Source organism: Trachemys scripta, chromosome 4 (genome assembly GCF_013100865.1).
Source record: "Trachemys scripta elegans isolate TJP31775 chromosome 4, CAS_Tse_1.0, whole genome shotgun sequence".
Classification (NCBI taxonomy): Eukaryota; Metazoa; Chordata; order Testudines; family Emydidae; genus Trachemys; species Trachemys scripta.
Genome location: NC_048301.1, coordinates 101,217,077 through 101,234,707, shown reverse-complemented (window position 1 = coordinate 101,234,707; position 17,631 = coordinate 101,217,077). Strand labels below are relative to the sequence as shown.

The 17,631-nt window shown below is 40.4% G+C and overlaps 1 protein-coding gene across 1 annotated transcript in view; it reads right to left on the bottom strand.

The window, feature by feature from the left end:
* Positions 1-266: 266 nt before the first annotated feature.
* LOC117877234 (vitamin D 25-hydroxylase) overlaps positions 267-17,631 on the bottom strand; it is a 29,538-nt gene continuing 12,173 nt past the window's right edge. Inside the window, exons 2-5 of the mRNA XM_034770131.1 lie at positions 16,715-16,856; positions 6,605-7,237; positions 2,437-2,766; positions 267-1,067 (exon numbers count right to left, since the gene is read on the bottom strand). Of these exons, the coding sequence (XP_034626022.1) occupies positions 892-1,067; positions 2,437-2,766; positions 6,605-7,237; positions 16,715-16,721 (1,146 nt within the window). The 5' untranslated portion in view covers positions 16,722-16,856 and the 3' untranslated portion in view covers positions 267-891. The remainder of the gene's footprint in view (positions 1,068-2,436; positions 2,767-6,604; positions 7,238-16,714; positions 16,857-17,631) is intronic.

Genomic DNA, 17,631 nt, shown 5'->3' with positions numbered 1-17,631 from the left:
CAACATCCTGATAGCATATAAGGCATGCTAGATAGGGTGAGTATAGGCCATGAAGTGCCTTAAAAGTGAAGACATGTAGTTATTATTTGATGCAGTGGCGAATGTGAAATAACCGGAAGGATGTAGAAAGAGAGGTGATATACTTGAAGTGTCATGCCAGAAAAATGATCTTTGCAGCAGCATTGTGAATGGATACAAGTGGGCAAGAGGGGATTTGTCAAGGAAGAATATATAGATAGATATATGATTTATTACAACATATTTCAAAAAGGGGTTTTAATGAAAAATGGGGTTTATATATTTTTAATGAAGTACTCTAAAAATAAGTTTGTTTGGGGCAGTTTTTTATTATTTGAGATTTCATGAGAGGACTCTGACTGCAACAGGTTTCATCCAAGCTCTCCAAATTTATCAGAACATTTTCCCAAACTAAAAACAGTTTTCTGCTTATGTTAAAAATTTTAAAAACTATTTTTCTCAACTTTATTTAAATATCATGTATAATAGAAAATATTGTGGCTGAATTTTTTATTAATCTTTAAATCGGGTAATTCAATGAAATTCTGAAAAGTTTAAATCAGAAATGGAACCTGATCTAGATTTTTGAGGTGAGAACAGAATCTATAAACACTTGAAGAGTATTAATGTCTTTTTTGTGAAAATTACATACAAATACATGAAATACCTAAAAGCCTACGTATAAGACAAAATTGGTGTGTAAGTCCTTTAACAGAGAGTGTTTACAATTCTTGTTCTTTTGGCAAGACTATGAACAAGATGGTTGTAAATAAAAGATGGGGCCAGATACTCAGCTGCTGTAAATTGGTGCAGCTCCATTTATTCAGTGTAGCTATTCCAATTTACACCAGCTGAGAGTTTGGCACATATGCTTTAACGTCTTTCAGCACAGATGAGGTATGGCTGTGGTTGTAATGTCATGCCTAATTTTGGCTTCAGATTTGGAATCAAAGCATGTGGAAAATGCAGGTGAAACCGCTGAAGTAATGAAGTAAAAAACAAAAACATTTCCATCCTGGCCAGTTGTTCTCCAAGACAATGTCTTCTTCCTGAATAGAAAAAAATATATATTTTTAAAATTACAATAATCATGTTTGCACTTGCACTTAAAAAAAGAATAGTTATTTCTGCTTCTACTCTAAGTGGAGCTGTTTGGACATAATACTGGATCTGATTCATAGGAAAAGGATATGTGCAAATTATATTAAGAGTCATATTTTAAAAACATTTGTAGTTTTGACAACATAAGTACCACTGGATCGAATCCTGCAGTCTTAATTTAGGCAAAACTGCTAATGATATCAATGGGATTTTTGCAAAAGACAAGAAAATTGTGCCTACTGTCTATTGCCAATCATCAGTTGGTAATTACCCACAAATATCACAGTAAAAGTGGGACTTTTGAACGGATCTAAAGTAGGATAGTGTAGTGGCTTTTTACACTAATTATCATTCCATGCATAATAGGCAGCCTGGAAGCTTAAAGGTGCTTGTGGGAGAAGCAGATAAATAGACAGTCAAGGCTAGCAGAGTTGATGACGTGCAAGAGGCAAGAAGCAATGTGATAAAATACAAGAGCAGATAAATAGGAACAGGTTAAATTGTTAGTAAGATATTTAATGTATTTTGTTCTAAAGCTTGAAAACACTCTCCAGATTCTGTAAGATGAAAGCTTTAGTCTGAAGGGTTTGGGGGTTTTGGTATTTGCTCAATTGATTTAATAAAAAAAGCACATGCTGTATGATCACTTGAATAATTAGAACACTGTATTCCGTAAATGCATCTGCAGCATCAATCAAGTAGTTCTATATACTCTAGATTTCTGCTCCAAATCAATTGTATTTATTTTCCCCAAAAAATGATCAATAGAAAAAACAAAATTAGCTGACATCCTAAATCCAAATTTAAAACAAGGTAGTCATATTTTGCAATTTCAAGTGCTCAAAGATGGAAACTGGATTATAAAAATTGAGCAGACACAAAAATCTGATTGCATCAATTACCAACAAACAAAACTCAGTTAGAAACCACAATGACAGAGGCTGTGTAAAATCCTCAGATAAAACAGACTTATAAAACATTAAGACGACATGATCAGTTTTTGTACCAAAATGTCCTTTAATTTATATAGGAGACACCATTACACAACATTGCCAGGGTTGCTGGAACAATTTATATAGTGGGAGTGCTGAGAGCCATTGAACCAAACTGTAAACCCTGTATATAATGGAAACCACTTCAAGCCAGGGGGTACGACAGCAGCACCTATGGACATTACTAAGCCTCTGATGCACTGTATTAAATATAACTTTACAAACAGTTGTTTTATCGTAAGTGTAGCTTTTTTACATCATGCTGTCTATTGTGGATTAGTTAACACTATTGTATGTAGATGTATGAATAGGCATGAGCTCTTACCTAGTGAAAAAGGAACAAATGCATCTTTCTTGATGAACTGCCCACTGCTGTCCAAAAACCGTTCAGGATAAAACACTTCTGGGTTACTCCAGTACTTTTCATCAAAGTGTACAGAATAGAGGTTTGTAATTATTGTAGTGCCTTCAGGGATAGAATAACCACGCACAACTGTATCCTTAGAAGTTGCATGGAAAATACCTAATGGAGCTATATTACAGAACCTTAAAATTTCATGTAGAACTGCTTCAGTGTAAGGCATTTTGCATTTCTCTTCTAAAGACGGTGTTTTGTTTGGGCCCACGACTAAATCAATTTCTTTATGAACTTGCCCTGTTAGAGAAAAAACCTGTAGTTTAATGTGCAATACTTTAAAATTTAAAGATAAGGAATAAATACATAAATATTTTGTGTTAAGACTAGAAACGCCTTAGTACTTAGTGCAGCACCTAACAAGCTGGTATGGTAAATACACCTCTACCTCGATATAACGCTGTCCTCGGGAGCCAAAAAATCTTACCGCGTTATAGGTGAAACCACGTTATATCGAACTTGCTTTGATCCACCGGAGTGCGCAGCCCCGCCCACCCCGGAGCACTGCTTTACCACGTTATATCTGAATTCGTGTTATATAGGGTCGCGTTATATCGGGGTAGAGGTGTATTTTCAATTTTTAATTTCCTCTCATACTCTCATTCCACTACTGACAGTTTTTTCAAGCCCCAAAGAAATAGTAATTTCATAACAAACTGGAGCCATAATCTTGATTCTTATGTTTTTCTTTACTCAATAAATTTCCCCTTTCAAGGAGCTCATGAGAATTGGGATAACAAACGTCACATTCTAGATAGGTAAGATGAAGTATATTAAATGCAAAAAGAAAAAAATCAAACACAAGAGAAGACCATGTATAGAAAATTCAGAATTAAGAGATACTTCATTTTTTATCTATCTAATTATCCCAAGATAGTACATCACACATGTTGTGTAAAATCATCCACCATTTTACGAATCTTGAAATAGTTAGGCACACTATGGTAAAAGTAAGAGGAACAACTCTAGCTGGATTCTGGATTTTTTTTAACTTTTTGGGATATAAATTACATTATTTCTCTTTCAAGCTCTTTTTTAAAAATGAAAAAATATAATTGGATCCTTTAAATCAACTCCACATTGAAAAATCACATAATAGTTTGCTCAACAGGGCAACAGCTCATTTACTCTTTTTTTTCTGATGTACTTCATCAATGTGTTTGCTAATGCCATTAGACAGCCCCCTAAATCACATAAAATAGCAGTGATACAGCTTGACTGGCATTAACACAATATATCTAGACAATGAAGAACTATTACCAAGTTCTTAAAATGAAACTAATCTCTCCAATCCCAAAGAAAGTGCATGAGATAAATCAGACCAGAACCTTAGTGCATCTTGTAGCTAACTGTTATTTTTGATACATGTTGAGATCCTCATGTGGAAAATGGGTACATAAATGCAAGGTATTAATATTATTTACTGCTATGTAAAGAATCTGAACTTGAATCCTGAGCTTATTTTTCTCCCAAGGGCTAACAGAAGTTGAGATCACAGGAGAATTTTAGAGGAGAGGGATGCTTTGTGTTTTAACAATACAGTGCCTCTTAAATGATCTGGCTGAGACACAAAACTCCAAGAAGTGCCTAGTTTATGTCCCCTGTTGGAAGATGATGTTTTGGGGACGATCTAATACAGAAGGGAATAAGGCCGTATGCTGCCAGCGTTGCCAACTTAGCGACTTAGTCACTAGATATAGTGACTTTTGGGTTTCCCTGGTGAGAAAATGTGTCAAAGTGACCAGTGACAAATCTAGCGACTTTCACTGCCAATTATAGTGACATTCAGAGAAAGAAGTCACCAATATCTAGTTACAAAATCATTCACAAGCAACACAACAGTGTTAATAAAATCCATTCCATGATCTTTTTACTACATTCTGTTGCACACCAAGTCAATGTCATTACATCTCAATTGAGCTTGTCCTCAGAAGGAATCACATCCCAGGATTTCTTGGGCTGAGATCACTATAATCTGCAGAAAATAAGTTTGTGGAGGCTAATTAAATACTTAACTAAAGCCAGGCGCACTTTGGAGAAAGCAGCACATTAGCCAGGCTTTGTTTTTACCCAAATGTGTTTTCTTGCCACTCCATAGTATCACACCCTGTGACGAAGGAAAAGATGGCTAATGAAGTGGGTAGGGTGGGGGAGGCAGGTTAGCCAGCGAGGAGAGCCGCACAGAGGGAAGGTGGGGTGGAATGACACAGGGGCACCGTGCCTCCAGGAATGAAGCCCTTACTACAGGATCAAACGTGGAACTAGCTTGATTTCAGTTCCCCTTTACTCCTTCCCCTGGCTTGGCCTGGGGTTAGCTGCCCAGCTGTTTTCAGAAATGAAACCCTGGAAGCAGGGGGAAAGGGATCCAGCTAACAGATTTTTGTTTTTAAATCTACTTTCTTGGCTCCCTGCAGCGCTGAGCTCAGGTCAGGTGAATGCCTCTTCCCCCTGGTTCTGGGCACTCCCTTTCACTAACCCAGGCTGGCAAGAAAGGAAGTACCCTTCCCAATGAGCAGAGGGTTGCAGTTTCCTTCCCAATGATCAGAGGGCACCCTCCTTATGAGTGTACTGTTGTAGTTGCTTCCAGTATGCAACAGAATGTAGTAAGAGCATGGGATGGATTATATTAACACTATTGAGCTGCTTGTGAATGATTGTGATTGTACTCGGTTGTGTGTGTGTATTCAACAGAGAATTTTAAATATACACACACACACACACACACACACACACACACATAAAATTCTCTGGAAATTTTGTTCGGTGACATTTTGGACTCCTTTTGAGTGTTTAAACAGCTACATCTAGTGACTTTTCAGGGTTTGTCTGGTGACTTCCTGCTATGTGGAGTTGGCAACGCTGTATGCTGCTTTTAAGGTAAGAATGATCTTGTATTATGAGGAAATTAAAAGAGAGTAAATATAGCTGGTTATGAAGGTAATTATTAGCCTTCAATTTTTTCCCTTCCATCTCATGCCATATACATACATACAAACATATATTGCTATCCCCTGGATCTTAGCTGCTGACAAGGTGTAGACATATACATTTGGAGTTTAGGAAATCCTTTTGACGAAATAGAGGCCTTCCAAAATGTATAAGATATTTTAAGTGATGGCCCCCATGCAATTACAATCACAATTTCTGTGGAATCGCCAAGATGTACAGGAGAGCACGGTTAAACCAGTTAAACAAATGTATGAAAATTAAACACTGAGCAGAATTCTCTGCAGGTGTTTGTTAATGAGTACAGCTTCATTGAGGTCAAGGCAGCAGCATCCATTTACATGAGCAGAAAATTTGGCCCATCATATATAAAATAGCAACTTTTCACACAATAATATTTGAGCCACTTAACTGGCTTCTTCCCCTAAGTATTAAAAAGTCTTAGTTCAACCTAAGCACTTACAAAGTTGTGATATGAAAAAACAACTTTTCTCAGAAGGTGTGTGAACTCAGAAAGGAAGCTAACTAATGACATTTAATGTCCAAGTTTCTACACTAAAACTTCAATGTGGTCCTCTTCAAGAATACATGTTAGCATAGTACTTCAGAACTATGCTAACCCTGGTTATGTTTTAAAATGCTCATATTGTCTCTCCCTCCCTCCCCCAACAATCAATATAAATACATATAAGTGCATAGTACATAAACCTGTTATGGATTGATGCACTTAAGGATTAAATAATGGTTCAAAGAGTTACCCAAAATCTGATTTACACTTTTTTGCTGATTCTTGTGTTCTTTTGCCAGCCAGTATTCTGAGTCATCATATTGTTCAACCTACACATAATAAAAGTAAATCTCTCCTTATTTTAAAAAAAAAGTTCACTGAAGTGTTTACCAAAAAAACCCCTAAAATATTATCCTAATACCCATTTTAGCTGCAGATAAAATAGCATTGGCATGTCTGTCTGCAGTACATTAAGAAAGGGACATAATGGAGTAATGCGCACAAATTTTTATTTTTACTAAGGATTAGTATTGGCAATTCCAACACACCACATTGAAAATGCATTCTAAATTCTCACCATAAAGACTACAATATCAGTTCCTCAAAAATGACAAAAATTCTTACCTTGAATGTTCGGATAAAGAGCCATAAACAATACTGCCCATCTTAAAACATTTGTTGTGGTTTCTGTTCCAGCTATGATAAGTTCTCCAACAGAGAAAATTAAATTTTTGGTTGAATATGTAGACTCTGGATCATTTTCACTTCGATCCATTTCATCTAAATATGCATCAATGAAATGTCGAGGTGACTGAGGCGTCCTGTTTTTAGAGACGCGCTCAATAAGTTCAAGCAAAAAATTATAGACTTCAGCTGCATTCTTAAACAGTTGTTGATGTTTTCCAAAGGGTAATATGCCAATCCAGGGAAAAGAATTATACAAGAACACTGAAGCACTAGCAACTAATTCAATGTTTTCACTAAAAATCTCTATCATGTGCTGAAATTCAGTGTCTTCATATGTAAAACGTTCTCCAAAGATAATCAAATTAGTAATGTTTGAGACTGCATTTGTTATCAAGTGTTTAAGATCAAAGGGTCTGCCTTTGTATGTATCAATGGCATCAAGAAAAAACATGGATTCTTCTGAAATTTTGTGTTCGAAGGACCTTTGACCATATCCAAAACAACGAAAGCTGCTTACAGCTAACTTGCGATGCTCTGTCCATCCTCTACCGTATCTAGAGTTCAATAAACCTGAAAATACATTTTCAACAGTATTTTATGCATAGCTCTATATCCTTATTCAACAGATAACAAAACTATGAAAAACAGCAGTCCATTCTAAAAGTAAATTCACAAATAGAGATGTCCCAGTGTGGTAATGTTCACTCCAATGCAGGAAAGATTCAGAAGTCTATTTCCTCATTAACTTATATGAGCATTGTGACCCAAAGCACCTGTGTATTCACAGCCTACACAATATTGTAATAATATGCCTCGTGGGGTATCATATGAAAACACATCCTACACACTACTGTAATAATATGCCTTGTGACGTATCATTTGAAAACAAGTAACTTGCTTGTCAATAATATCATGGCGAAATTTATATAGCAGCATTATATGTAAAGTTATTAATTTCTTCTGTATGATGTTATTAGGCAATGTTCAAAACCAGACAGCTTTGCCTAGGAAAAAGTTGTTAAACAGGTCTGTCCTTAAACAAAGGAATGTGTGTTTACCCCAGTTTACATGTAAGTAGTAAACAGGATCACCAAGACAGCCAGGGGAGGAGATGGCAGGAAACAGAACAATTTGCATTTCAGCAAACAAAGGTGGGGGAAGAAAGAGCATGGAGCTTCCTTCACCACCAGACTCATTGTGCCTTCCTCGCAGCTTGAATAAACTTTACTTTGAGGGGTGCTGTTCAGGAGAATCCACTTCAGAGATTCAATGGATATAAAAGAAAGGGTCAGAGAACCCCAAGTTATCACTTTCACCTAAGATGACAAAAGCACCAGAACCTCTGGAAGAGATCCTGACCAAGGAGAGAGTAGGTCACCCTCGTGCTAGAAGACTGTGAGTGAGAAAGGCCGTCTTGAACAAAGCCTTCAACCAAAACTTCTAAAGTAAGTTTTAGATGTGTGCTTTCACTTTTATTTGCTTGTGGCCATATCTAACTTTATCTCTTATTCTTGAACTCACTTAAAATCTATTAAAAACTATTGATCTAAACCAACAGTGCTGTGTTTGTACTGAAGTGAATGTCAACTCCAGTTAATGTAGCAAACTGGTGTGTCTTGTCTCCTTAAAGAAGCAAATTAACTATATTATTTCTTTTAACTGTCCAGGAGAGAGCTGAACATTATAGTGAACATGAGCTGCATGATGGTAGGTTGGTTGTGAGCTACAACGGCAAATATTGCAAAGCACCCAAGGTTGCAGGGCAGGCGGTGATAACCCCTCATTGGTCTGGACTGCACTCCAGAACATGACATGTATTTATTAGTAATTCCTTCAAGTCCTAATGAGAGTTATGTACATCTCTGTGCAGAGATGGGATAATAGACACTTTGTCTCTAAGACCCAAAGGGGAAAAAAAAAACACCAGCAAAACAAGAAAAAGGTTAATTGTTTTAGTCTCAGAGTGATAAGTTGCACAGTGTATATGTCAATGAATAAAGGATGGCTCTGGATACAGATAGGTATCATCTTTATTTCCCCACTCTTACCTACCATCTCAGAGTGTCAGGCACTTGGCTCCTTAATTATGCTATAGCAATTCATGTTTTATCTAATATAAAGGCCCTCCTGTGTAATACAGAATGGGGTTGGGATTATGCTCTTATTTTTTATATACTGACACACTTTCAGCTATGGGAGACTATTTAGAAGAAAAGGTTACTCACCTTGTGCAGTAACTGAGGTTCTTCAAGATGTGTGTCCCTGTGGGTGGATCCACATCAGGTGTCAGTGCGTCCCGGCACCATCAATAGGAGATTTTCGATAGCAGTGTCTGTCAGGGCCACGTGTGAGCAGTAGTCGTCTTGCGGTGAAGTTGGCACCTTGACTAGCATGTGCGCGACCCAACACCCTCAGTTTCTTCTCTACCGCAGAGTCCTTACTGCAAACTCTGAAGTAGAGGGGAGGAGGGGGGGGTAGATAGTGATCTCGTTGAATAGGCCCTGATGGGGGTTCTATTTTGAGTTCGTAACACATCTAGATGCAGTTAAAAATCCATTTTGATAGTCTGAGTGGATACTGTAGAGCCTTTGGAACACACTCGGGCTTTGTTCTGTCCAAGTAAAACACTAACGAACGTCGGATACCAACATATGTAGGACAGTCTCTTGTGTATTCACATGAGGTTAGGGATAAAACATAGGTAGGTGAATCAGTTGATTGATGTGGAAAAAGGATGATATTTGGGGTATAAATTTTGGATGTGGTCTCAGTGTGACTATCCTTGAAGAATATGGTGTATGGGGAATGAGCCATAAGAGCCTCTATTTCGCTTTTTGCAGATGTAATTACAACCAGGAACACCACCTTAATTGATAAGTGGAGAAGGGAGCAGGTGGCTAGTAGCGCGAAACGGGCTCTGGGTAAGGCTGTTGAGCACCAAGTTTAAGTCCCATGGTAGCATGGGTTCACCTATTTCTGGGTACACATTTTATATGCCCGTGAGAAAACATTTTGTCATCGAGTGTGCAAATACTGATACGCCATCATCAACCTTATGGTGAAAGGCGGTAATTGGTGGTAGGTGTACTCTAGCCAAACCTGTGGAAAGCCCTGAGTTCTTTAGTATGTATTCCAAGCCTTAAGTGCAGATATGTGCCTGTTCTGGCAACATAAGGATAAGCGTTTCCATTTTTGGAGGTCAGTGGTACATGTAGTTGGTTTTCTGCTGTTTACTAACACCTGTTTTACTTGTTCTAAACAGGTTAGCTCATCATGGGAGCCCCGCCCTCATGTGAAGTTTCTCCAGGCTCGGGTGGAGGACTTGACCTTCATCTTGCGAGACAAGATCCCGTCGCAGAGGGAGATTGTGTGGTACACAGATTGCCATGTACTTCAGGTATGGGTACCAGGTCTGTCTGGGCCATGTCAGAACTATAAGTATGACTTGGCTTTGTCGGTCTGTATCTCATGTCTTACTCTGGAGATTAGTGGTATCGGTGGGAATGCGTACAGGAGAGGGGCATCCCATCAGATGAGAAAGATGTTCCCCTAGGGATCATGGTCCCAGGCCTGCTCATGAGCAAATTTGTGGACATTTGTTGTTTCGTGCTGTCACAAATAAGTTGATAAGTAACCCCCGCGTTTGGAATATGTGTTGTACAATACTGTCATTCGGTTCCCATTCACGGTCTTGGGAAAAATGTCTGCTTAATGCATCTGCCTTTGTGTTCTGGAAGCCTGGGAGGTATGAAGCAGTAATGGTGACGTTGTAATTTATGCATCAATTCCATAATTTTATGGCATCTGTGCATAGGGAATGAGAACAGGGTCCTCCCTCTTGATTTATGTAGAACATACATGCAATGTTGTCTGTCATGACTCTGACTATTTTGTTTTTTATCATTGGGAGGAAGTGACCGCACACGTTGTGAACCATGTGCAGTTTGAGCAGGTTGATGTGTAAGTGTGTCTCTGGGGGAGACCACTTCCCTTGAACTCTATGATTCAGGTGTGCATCCCAGTCGATCAGCAAAGCAGTTGTTGTGATCAGTATGAATGGTGGATCCTGTTGGAATGGGATCCCTGATGGGTCTAGCGTAACCCAATCATATTATTTCCAAGACCCATTGATCCGTGGTGATGGATGCCCAAGTGTGAATAGAATGAGCGCAGTCGGTGACCAAAGATCTGGGTATGTGTAGATTGCACTGGTTGTTGGGAGAGATCATTCAAACCCTTGACCAATGTTTCAAAATTGTGTCTTGCCCGATGGTGTCTGGGACGCAGTAGGCTGAGACTGTGGGTTCAGAGTCTCTGCGGGCATTGTCTCTGTCTCTGGAAGTTGTAAGGTCATTGACTTTGGAAAGTACTCTCTTGGCCACGCTGGTATGGTTGATATCTCCTCCGCCTGTTCGAAGGTGTGTATATGCCTAAGATGCGGAGAGTTGTCCAGGAGTCCTTCATAGAGGGAAGGACCTTGCCTGTTTTGGCCAAGAAAACTTGTCTCTGTTGAAGGGGAGATCTTCTACTTTGTCTGTAAGTCCTTCGGATTCTGGATGAGTGTAGCCATGATGCTCTGTGCATGACTATTGCTGTGGCTGTTGTTTGTACAGCCACGTCCACCATGTTGATGAGGGATGCCTGTAGTGCTGTTCTTGCCACAATCTGTCCCTCGTTAAGGACTGTGTTAAATTGTTCCTTCCTCTCCTTGGGGATGTCGTTAAGGACCTCTCTGAGTTTCATGTAACTGTCGTGGTCATATTTCGTGAGGAGTGCAACATAATTAGCTGTGTGGAATTGTAGAGTTGCGGATTAGTATACTTTGTGACTGAATAGATCTAGCCTCTTCCAGTCTTTGTCTTATGGAGTGGACCTGTACTGGGGTTATTTTCCTCTTTGATTGACCACGGCTACCACTAATGAATTAGGTTGAGGGTGTGAAAAGAGGAAGTCCATTCCTTTAGTTAGGGACATAATATTTCCTGTCAGCTCTTTTACATACCAGAGGAATGGTGATTGGTGTTTGCCATACTATTTCTGCTGGCTCCATTATCGCATCACTAATTGGTAGTGCTATTTTGGATGTAGATGATGTGTGTAGGATATTTAGAAGTTGATGCTGGGTCTCAGTCACTTCCTCAAATAGGACATTTTAGCTTTGTGCTTCATACCAGAACAATTCTTGGAATTTAAAGTAATCTGCAGCCGTAGGAAGTGGTGGCATGACAGCCTCATCCAGCAATGATGATGAGTTATGGGCAGGTGATGTGTCTTGTTCCGGGTCCACTTCTCTGTCGTCCTCCATTTCCTCAGGGGCCACTGACGGCTCCTGTACTGAGGTTGTAAAGGAACATGTGTGTCTCTTTTGAGGTCTGTTGTACTGATTCATGTAGGCTGCCCCTGTGTCCCATTACGGCCATTGCATCAGGAATGACATGGGTGGACACATCCATGGGTGCCTGAACCATGCTGTATGTTTCTCTAGATCTCACATGTCCCAGCATTGGCCCGGTACCAGACAGTGAGGAACGGCATGATGAAAAGGTGCCCTTCTCTAGATTGTCGTCCTCATTGCTGGAGAATGGTGGCACGATGGGAGAGTCAGGGTGCTCCAGTGCCGTTAGTACCAGTGACCCCTTGGTACCATATAGTGGTAAGTGTGAGGTGGAAAATACCGCCATGTCCTCCTGTTGTATAAATTGGTGCAGTACCATGGACTTCAGGGCCGTGCTCTTTGGTGCTGACGTTTTTGAAGGTGCTGTGGTCAGAGACGATTATTTATGGGTTATCTTGGTCTGTGCTGGTGGTGCTGATGTGGATCTCTCCATCGGTGCCAATACTGTTGTAGGCACCGGAGGTGGGGGCATTGGCATAAAGGCTGTGGTACTGTGGCCTTCACTGGTGTTGGTGGTACCGTGGAGGAGGAGTTTGGCTTGTGTTTGCCTCTTGACTCCTTAATCTTGCTAGTAGAGGCCCCGGTGCTGGAGGTTCCTGGTGCATCAAAGGTGTTCACTCTTGGTGTAGTTGGCACTGAGGATAGCGAACTTGCAGGAACTTTTCTTTTCAACAGTTCGCTCTGCTGAGGCGATGTCTTTCTTCTCCTTGCTTTCTTGGAGTAGTGAGTATTTGATGTTTCTGCCAATGACTTGCCCGGAGAGTCCCTGGTTGGGGAGTTCTGCTGTCCGTATTCAGAAGCTGATTGAAGGGATTTCTTAATGAGAATGAGTTTAAGTTGGAGATCTCGATCTCTTCTGGCTCTGGCTTTAAGGTTGCTTCAGAGAGCGCACTTCTGTGGTATGTGCGACTCACCTAAGCAACGGACACAGAGTGAATGGCCATCAGAAATCGGCATTGCATCCTTACACAAGGAACATCTTTTGAAACCTGGTGAGCCAGGCATGTTTTAATGTCCCTTGTTGAGGTTGTTTTTTAAAAGGAATAACTAAAGATTTTTTTTTTTAAGGGAAACAGAAAAGGGGATGAGAAATATCTAGACTAGTAACTTACTAAACCTAACTAACACTAATAACTGCTAACTAATTCTAATTATTTTCTTTAGGTTGTCTTTCGACACCGCTACAAGGCTCTGTCTCAGGCCGAGGATGGTTGAGAAGGAACTGAGGGGGGATCGGGTCACGCGTGCTAATCAAGGCGTCAACAGCACCGCATGACAAACACTGCACATGTGTGGCCCTGACGGACGCTGCTACCAAAAATCTCCAATTGACGGTGCCGGGACACACCGACATTTGAAGTGGAGCACCCACAGGGACAGCACTCGAAGAAGAATTCTTTCTTATGGACCCAATGATTGACAGTGATTTCCTCCCCTCCTTTTTTCACCAACTGATTTCTTCTGATATGGCGTTTTGTGTTCCATACTGCTTATCTCAGAGTACATGTTATACCAGTACTCCATAATCTGCACAACCTAAAATAAATTTTCAGGTTTAGTTCAAAGTGTTAGTTTTTAGAGTCCTGTATGGTTTGAAACCCAGTTACTTGTGAGACTGCTTCTCTCTGTGTATGATTCTGCTACAATAGCTATCGGAGAAGAGTCAGAGATCCCTCAGTATAAAAGAGAAACTAATGATGGCAGGGCATCCTCCAAGAAGAGACTTTACTTGTACTGCTTGGTCCATCAGTGTGCATTGTTAACCCTTTGTGTTGACTACAAACTCTTGAGTATCTAGGAGGTAGTGAGTTGATGGGACAAGAAATACTGTTTTGATGGTAAGGTTATTATGTGAAGACTAAATTTTATTATACTTCTAGGCAGTTAAATACGTTAAACCAGCAGTCCCCAAACTGTGGGACATACCGCCCGAGGGGGGTGCGGAGGAACATTCAGGGGGGAGGGTGCACGGTGGGGCCCGGGTCAGCCCCCAAGGGGGGTGGGGAGGAAGCAACACCCAGCCCTGCTCTGCCCCCAGCCGCAGCTCCACCTTGGCCCCTGCTCTGCCCCCAGTCCAGCTCCGGCCCCAGCTGCAGCTCTGCTCCAGCCCCAGTTCCACTCCACCTCCAGCCAATCTCCAGTTCCAGCCACAGCTCCACTCTGCCTCCTGCTCAGTTCTGCCCTCATTCCCTCTCCATCCCTAGGCCAGCTCTGCCCCTTGCCCCAGCTTCTGCTTCATCCGCAGTTCTGCCCCCAGCTCCACCTCCTCTGCTGAGCCAACTGTGCAGTAATGGAGGGGGGATGAGGGTAGATTCCATTACTAGTAAGGGGGGGGGGGTGCAACAGGAAATGTTTGGGCACCACTGGGTTAGACATTTTAAAAATGTACTAATGTTTTTAAACTGAATTTTAGACTGACAATGAATAATATAAAAAAATAAGCTAAGTGAACTCAGATGACAAAATGCTGAAGCCACAGTACTATAGTGGTAGTCTGTAGTGATTTCTATAGTTAAGGTTGTATTCCAACTTCTGTATAGGCCCCCATTTTTCAGATGCTCATGTTTATGTCCATGTCCATGATTTAGCTGTGCAATACTTTAAAAAAAACAAAAACCCACTGTTCCATGGAGTGGATTCTATTCTATAGAGATTATTTTCTGTCCCTCATCAACGTAGTAATCACTGAAGTGCTCTGAGCAACCTGACTAGTGTTTATTCCATGTAGTTCCTTCTTTCTCTCTTCCTCTCTCGAAGGAGAAATTCTGTGGGTTTTTTAATAAATAATTTTAATATATTATATGTGCACTCTGTGTTTATATTAGCAAAACGAAGTCAAAGACGCATGGTTTGCACTTGGAACTAAAGGTGATGAGGTCTATATGATGCCTCATATTTGACAACCGCTCCCTTTACTCCTGTTTTATCTATGTCAGTTGCAGAATATGTACACAGCCATGCTTACCGGGCCAGTTGTCACAGAGAGGTATTTACCTTGTGGGAATTCCCTCAGGGAAGAACAACTTTAAATTCCGGCTGAGCTTCACAGGATTCCCACCAGTGAAGGCTGCCCCAGAAGAGCTGCTAAATCAGCACATATCATGGCTAGTCTGGGCCAGTTTTGCGAACTTGGAACTCATAACTCCTGGGTGGAGTGAGATTCAAGGGTGGTTTGCACCACTGCATCCCTGCTTCTGGTGGATTTTCTGTTGCTGCATCCCAGAGTCCAGATCCTACATCCAGAGATTAATCTAGATAATTACTTCTTCACCATCACGCAGAGAGGGTCCACAGTCAAAACACTTCAATTGTGGACAACTCAAGGAGCATAAGGGTTTAAAAGACCCTATATGTCCTTACCTCAGTTATTATATTGGGAAATTGATTATACATGAATTTAAATGGTGAATTAAGAGATTCAAAATTCTGCCTTTGTCTTTCTCCAAAAGATCAGTTCATTTCTTTAATTCTTCTAGGTTTGTCACAGGCACAGGAAAAAATAATGAGCAAATTATATTTTGAATGACAAAGCATGCAAAGGTTTTTTGATTCCACTTGAATTGAGATGGATAGCAACAGAGCTCTGAATGAGAGTGAAAATAGTCTACAGCCATGAAGATTTTAATGCAAGGTCCAACTATATCTGAAATGAAAAGTAAAATTCATTGGCATCATACTGCCTTCTTCACAGCTGAGATGGAACAAAAGCCCATGCGGCCAAAGAGAAGCAAAGTTCTGCATTCTAAGAATTTTAGTCTTTATTTTGCAAGAATGAATATATATGATGTGTGCACACAAAATCTGTTTTAGTTACTTTTCTTGCTACTTAAATATGTTAGTTAATGTTTGCCTCCAATTCACTTGGAAGGGGAGAAGGGAGGAATGGCAAAATTACCCAGTCCAGTGACCAGAAATTAGTATAAAAGAGAAAATGGGGAAGAGAGAAGCAATCTATGTTAAGAGAGCTATCTGGACTTGAGTAATTAAACCCTGAGAGAAAATGAGTCCAAGATGCTGGCAATCAGCATTACAACTCAATTCAGTGAAATGCTATTTCTTGTAAAATATAGAATAATTCATTCTCCTGGACTGTGAATTCTAATAATTTTTTTTTGGTTATGGCAGCGTGATAGCTTCCTATTGATCATCCTGGATCCACATTGATGAAAAACTCATAGAAAATAAATTAACACACAAAAAGGGCCAGACCTCCACGGGAGGCAGGAATGGACACAATAGAAAAAAAAATATTCAAACAAGATCAACACTGAGCAATTGGAAGACTTTAAGTGGCAGATGAAGAAGTGTAGCTTCTGCATGGACTTCTTTCCCTGACCATTGTCAAAAAAGTGACTGAAAAGTTCCAAAGTCAATAGTGCCCTGGGTTGTGTGTGATCACCAATGAGGAGGGAGGGGACTCATGCTCCAACCTGCTACCACAGACCATAGGAACATTAACTTTCGGGCTTAAAGAATTCCACTTCCCTTGCTCAGGCGCACAGCCCAAGTATGGGACTCTTTCCCAGAAACTATCTTTAGAAAAGTGTCAAATATTCTGGAATAGGAGATTAAAAGATTGGGAAAGTAATCTAAAGCAAGTATCTAATGTAATAAGAAAATATTATCTTCCCTTTCAAGACAGCAATACATACCTCCCATATTTGTCAGCTTCTTGAACAAAGGAAGAGATGGTCTGTCTGCAAAAACTTCACTTTGATGAACCAGGCATTCTTTTACAGCATCATAACCATTCAGTACAATAGCAGATATACCTCCAAGATCAAGACTGAAAATCTTTGAAAAGAACAAATAAACAAAAGTGCACTTGTAAAATTAAACTGCAAGCCATTTTCAAGAATAAGTAATGGAGACAATACTGGAAAAAGTAGAACTAAGCATCACTACAATAAATATTTCTTAAGCTGTTTCCAGATTGCAAGTATAAACATTGTTCAGAATAATCTTTTCTCCCTAAACTTTAGATTATTAAGGCTGGGACCATGTCTCTCTATGTATTTTTTGAACAGTGCCAACTACAATTCAGCCCAAATTCTGTCTGAGGCTTTTGAACACTCCTGCAATATAAATATTAAATAATAATATTAATAGATATTGAACTGACAGTTCTATGAAGTCCTCTGTTTATTATAAGTATTCATGGCCATTTCACGGACTGTGAAATCTGGTCTCCCCCTGTGAAATCTGGTCTTTTATGCTTTTACCCTATACACCTCTACCCCGATATAACACGAATTCGGATATAACGCGGTAAAGCAGCACTCCAGGGGGGCAAGGCTGCCCCAAAACTATCTCCTACTCTGATTTGCAGGGACCATCTCTACAAGTGAGAAGAAAGGCATGGTCATGAAACTATGTAACCCTGGGTCTCCATATCATGCCACCCTTCTGCACTGCTGCCTGCAGAGCTGAGCCCTCAGTAAGCAGCTGCCACTCTCTGCAGCTACCCGGCTCTGAAGGCAGCAGCGCAGAAGGGTAGCATGGTATGGTATTGCCACCCTTACTTCTGCACTGCTGTTGGCAGGGTGCTGCCTTCAGAGCTGGGCAGCCA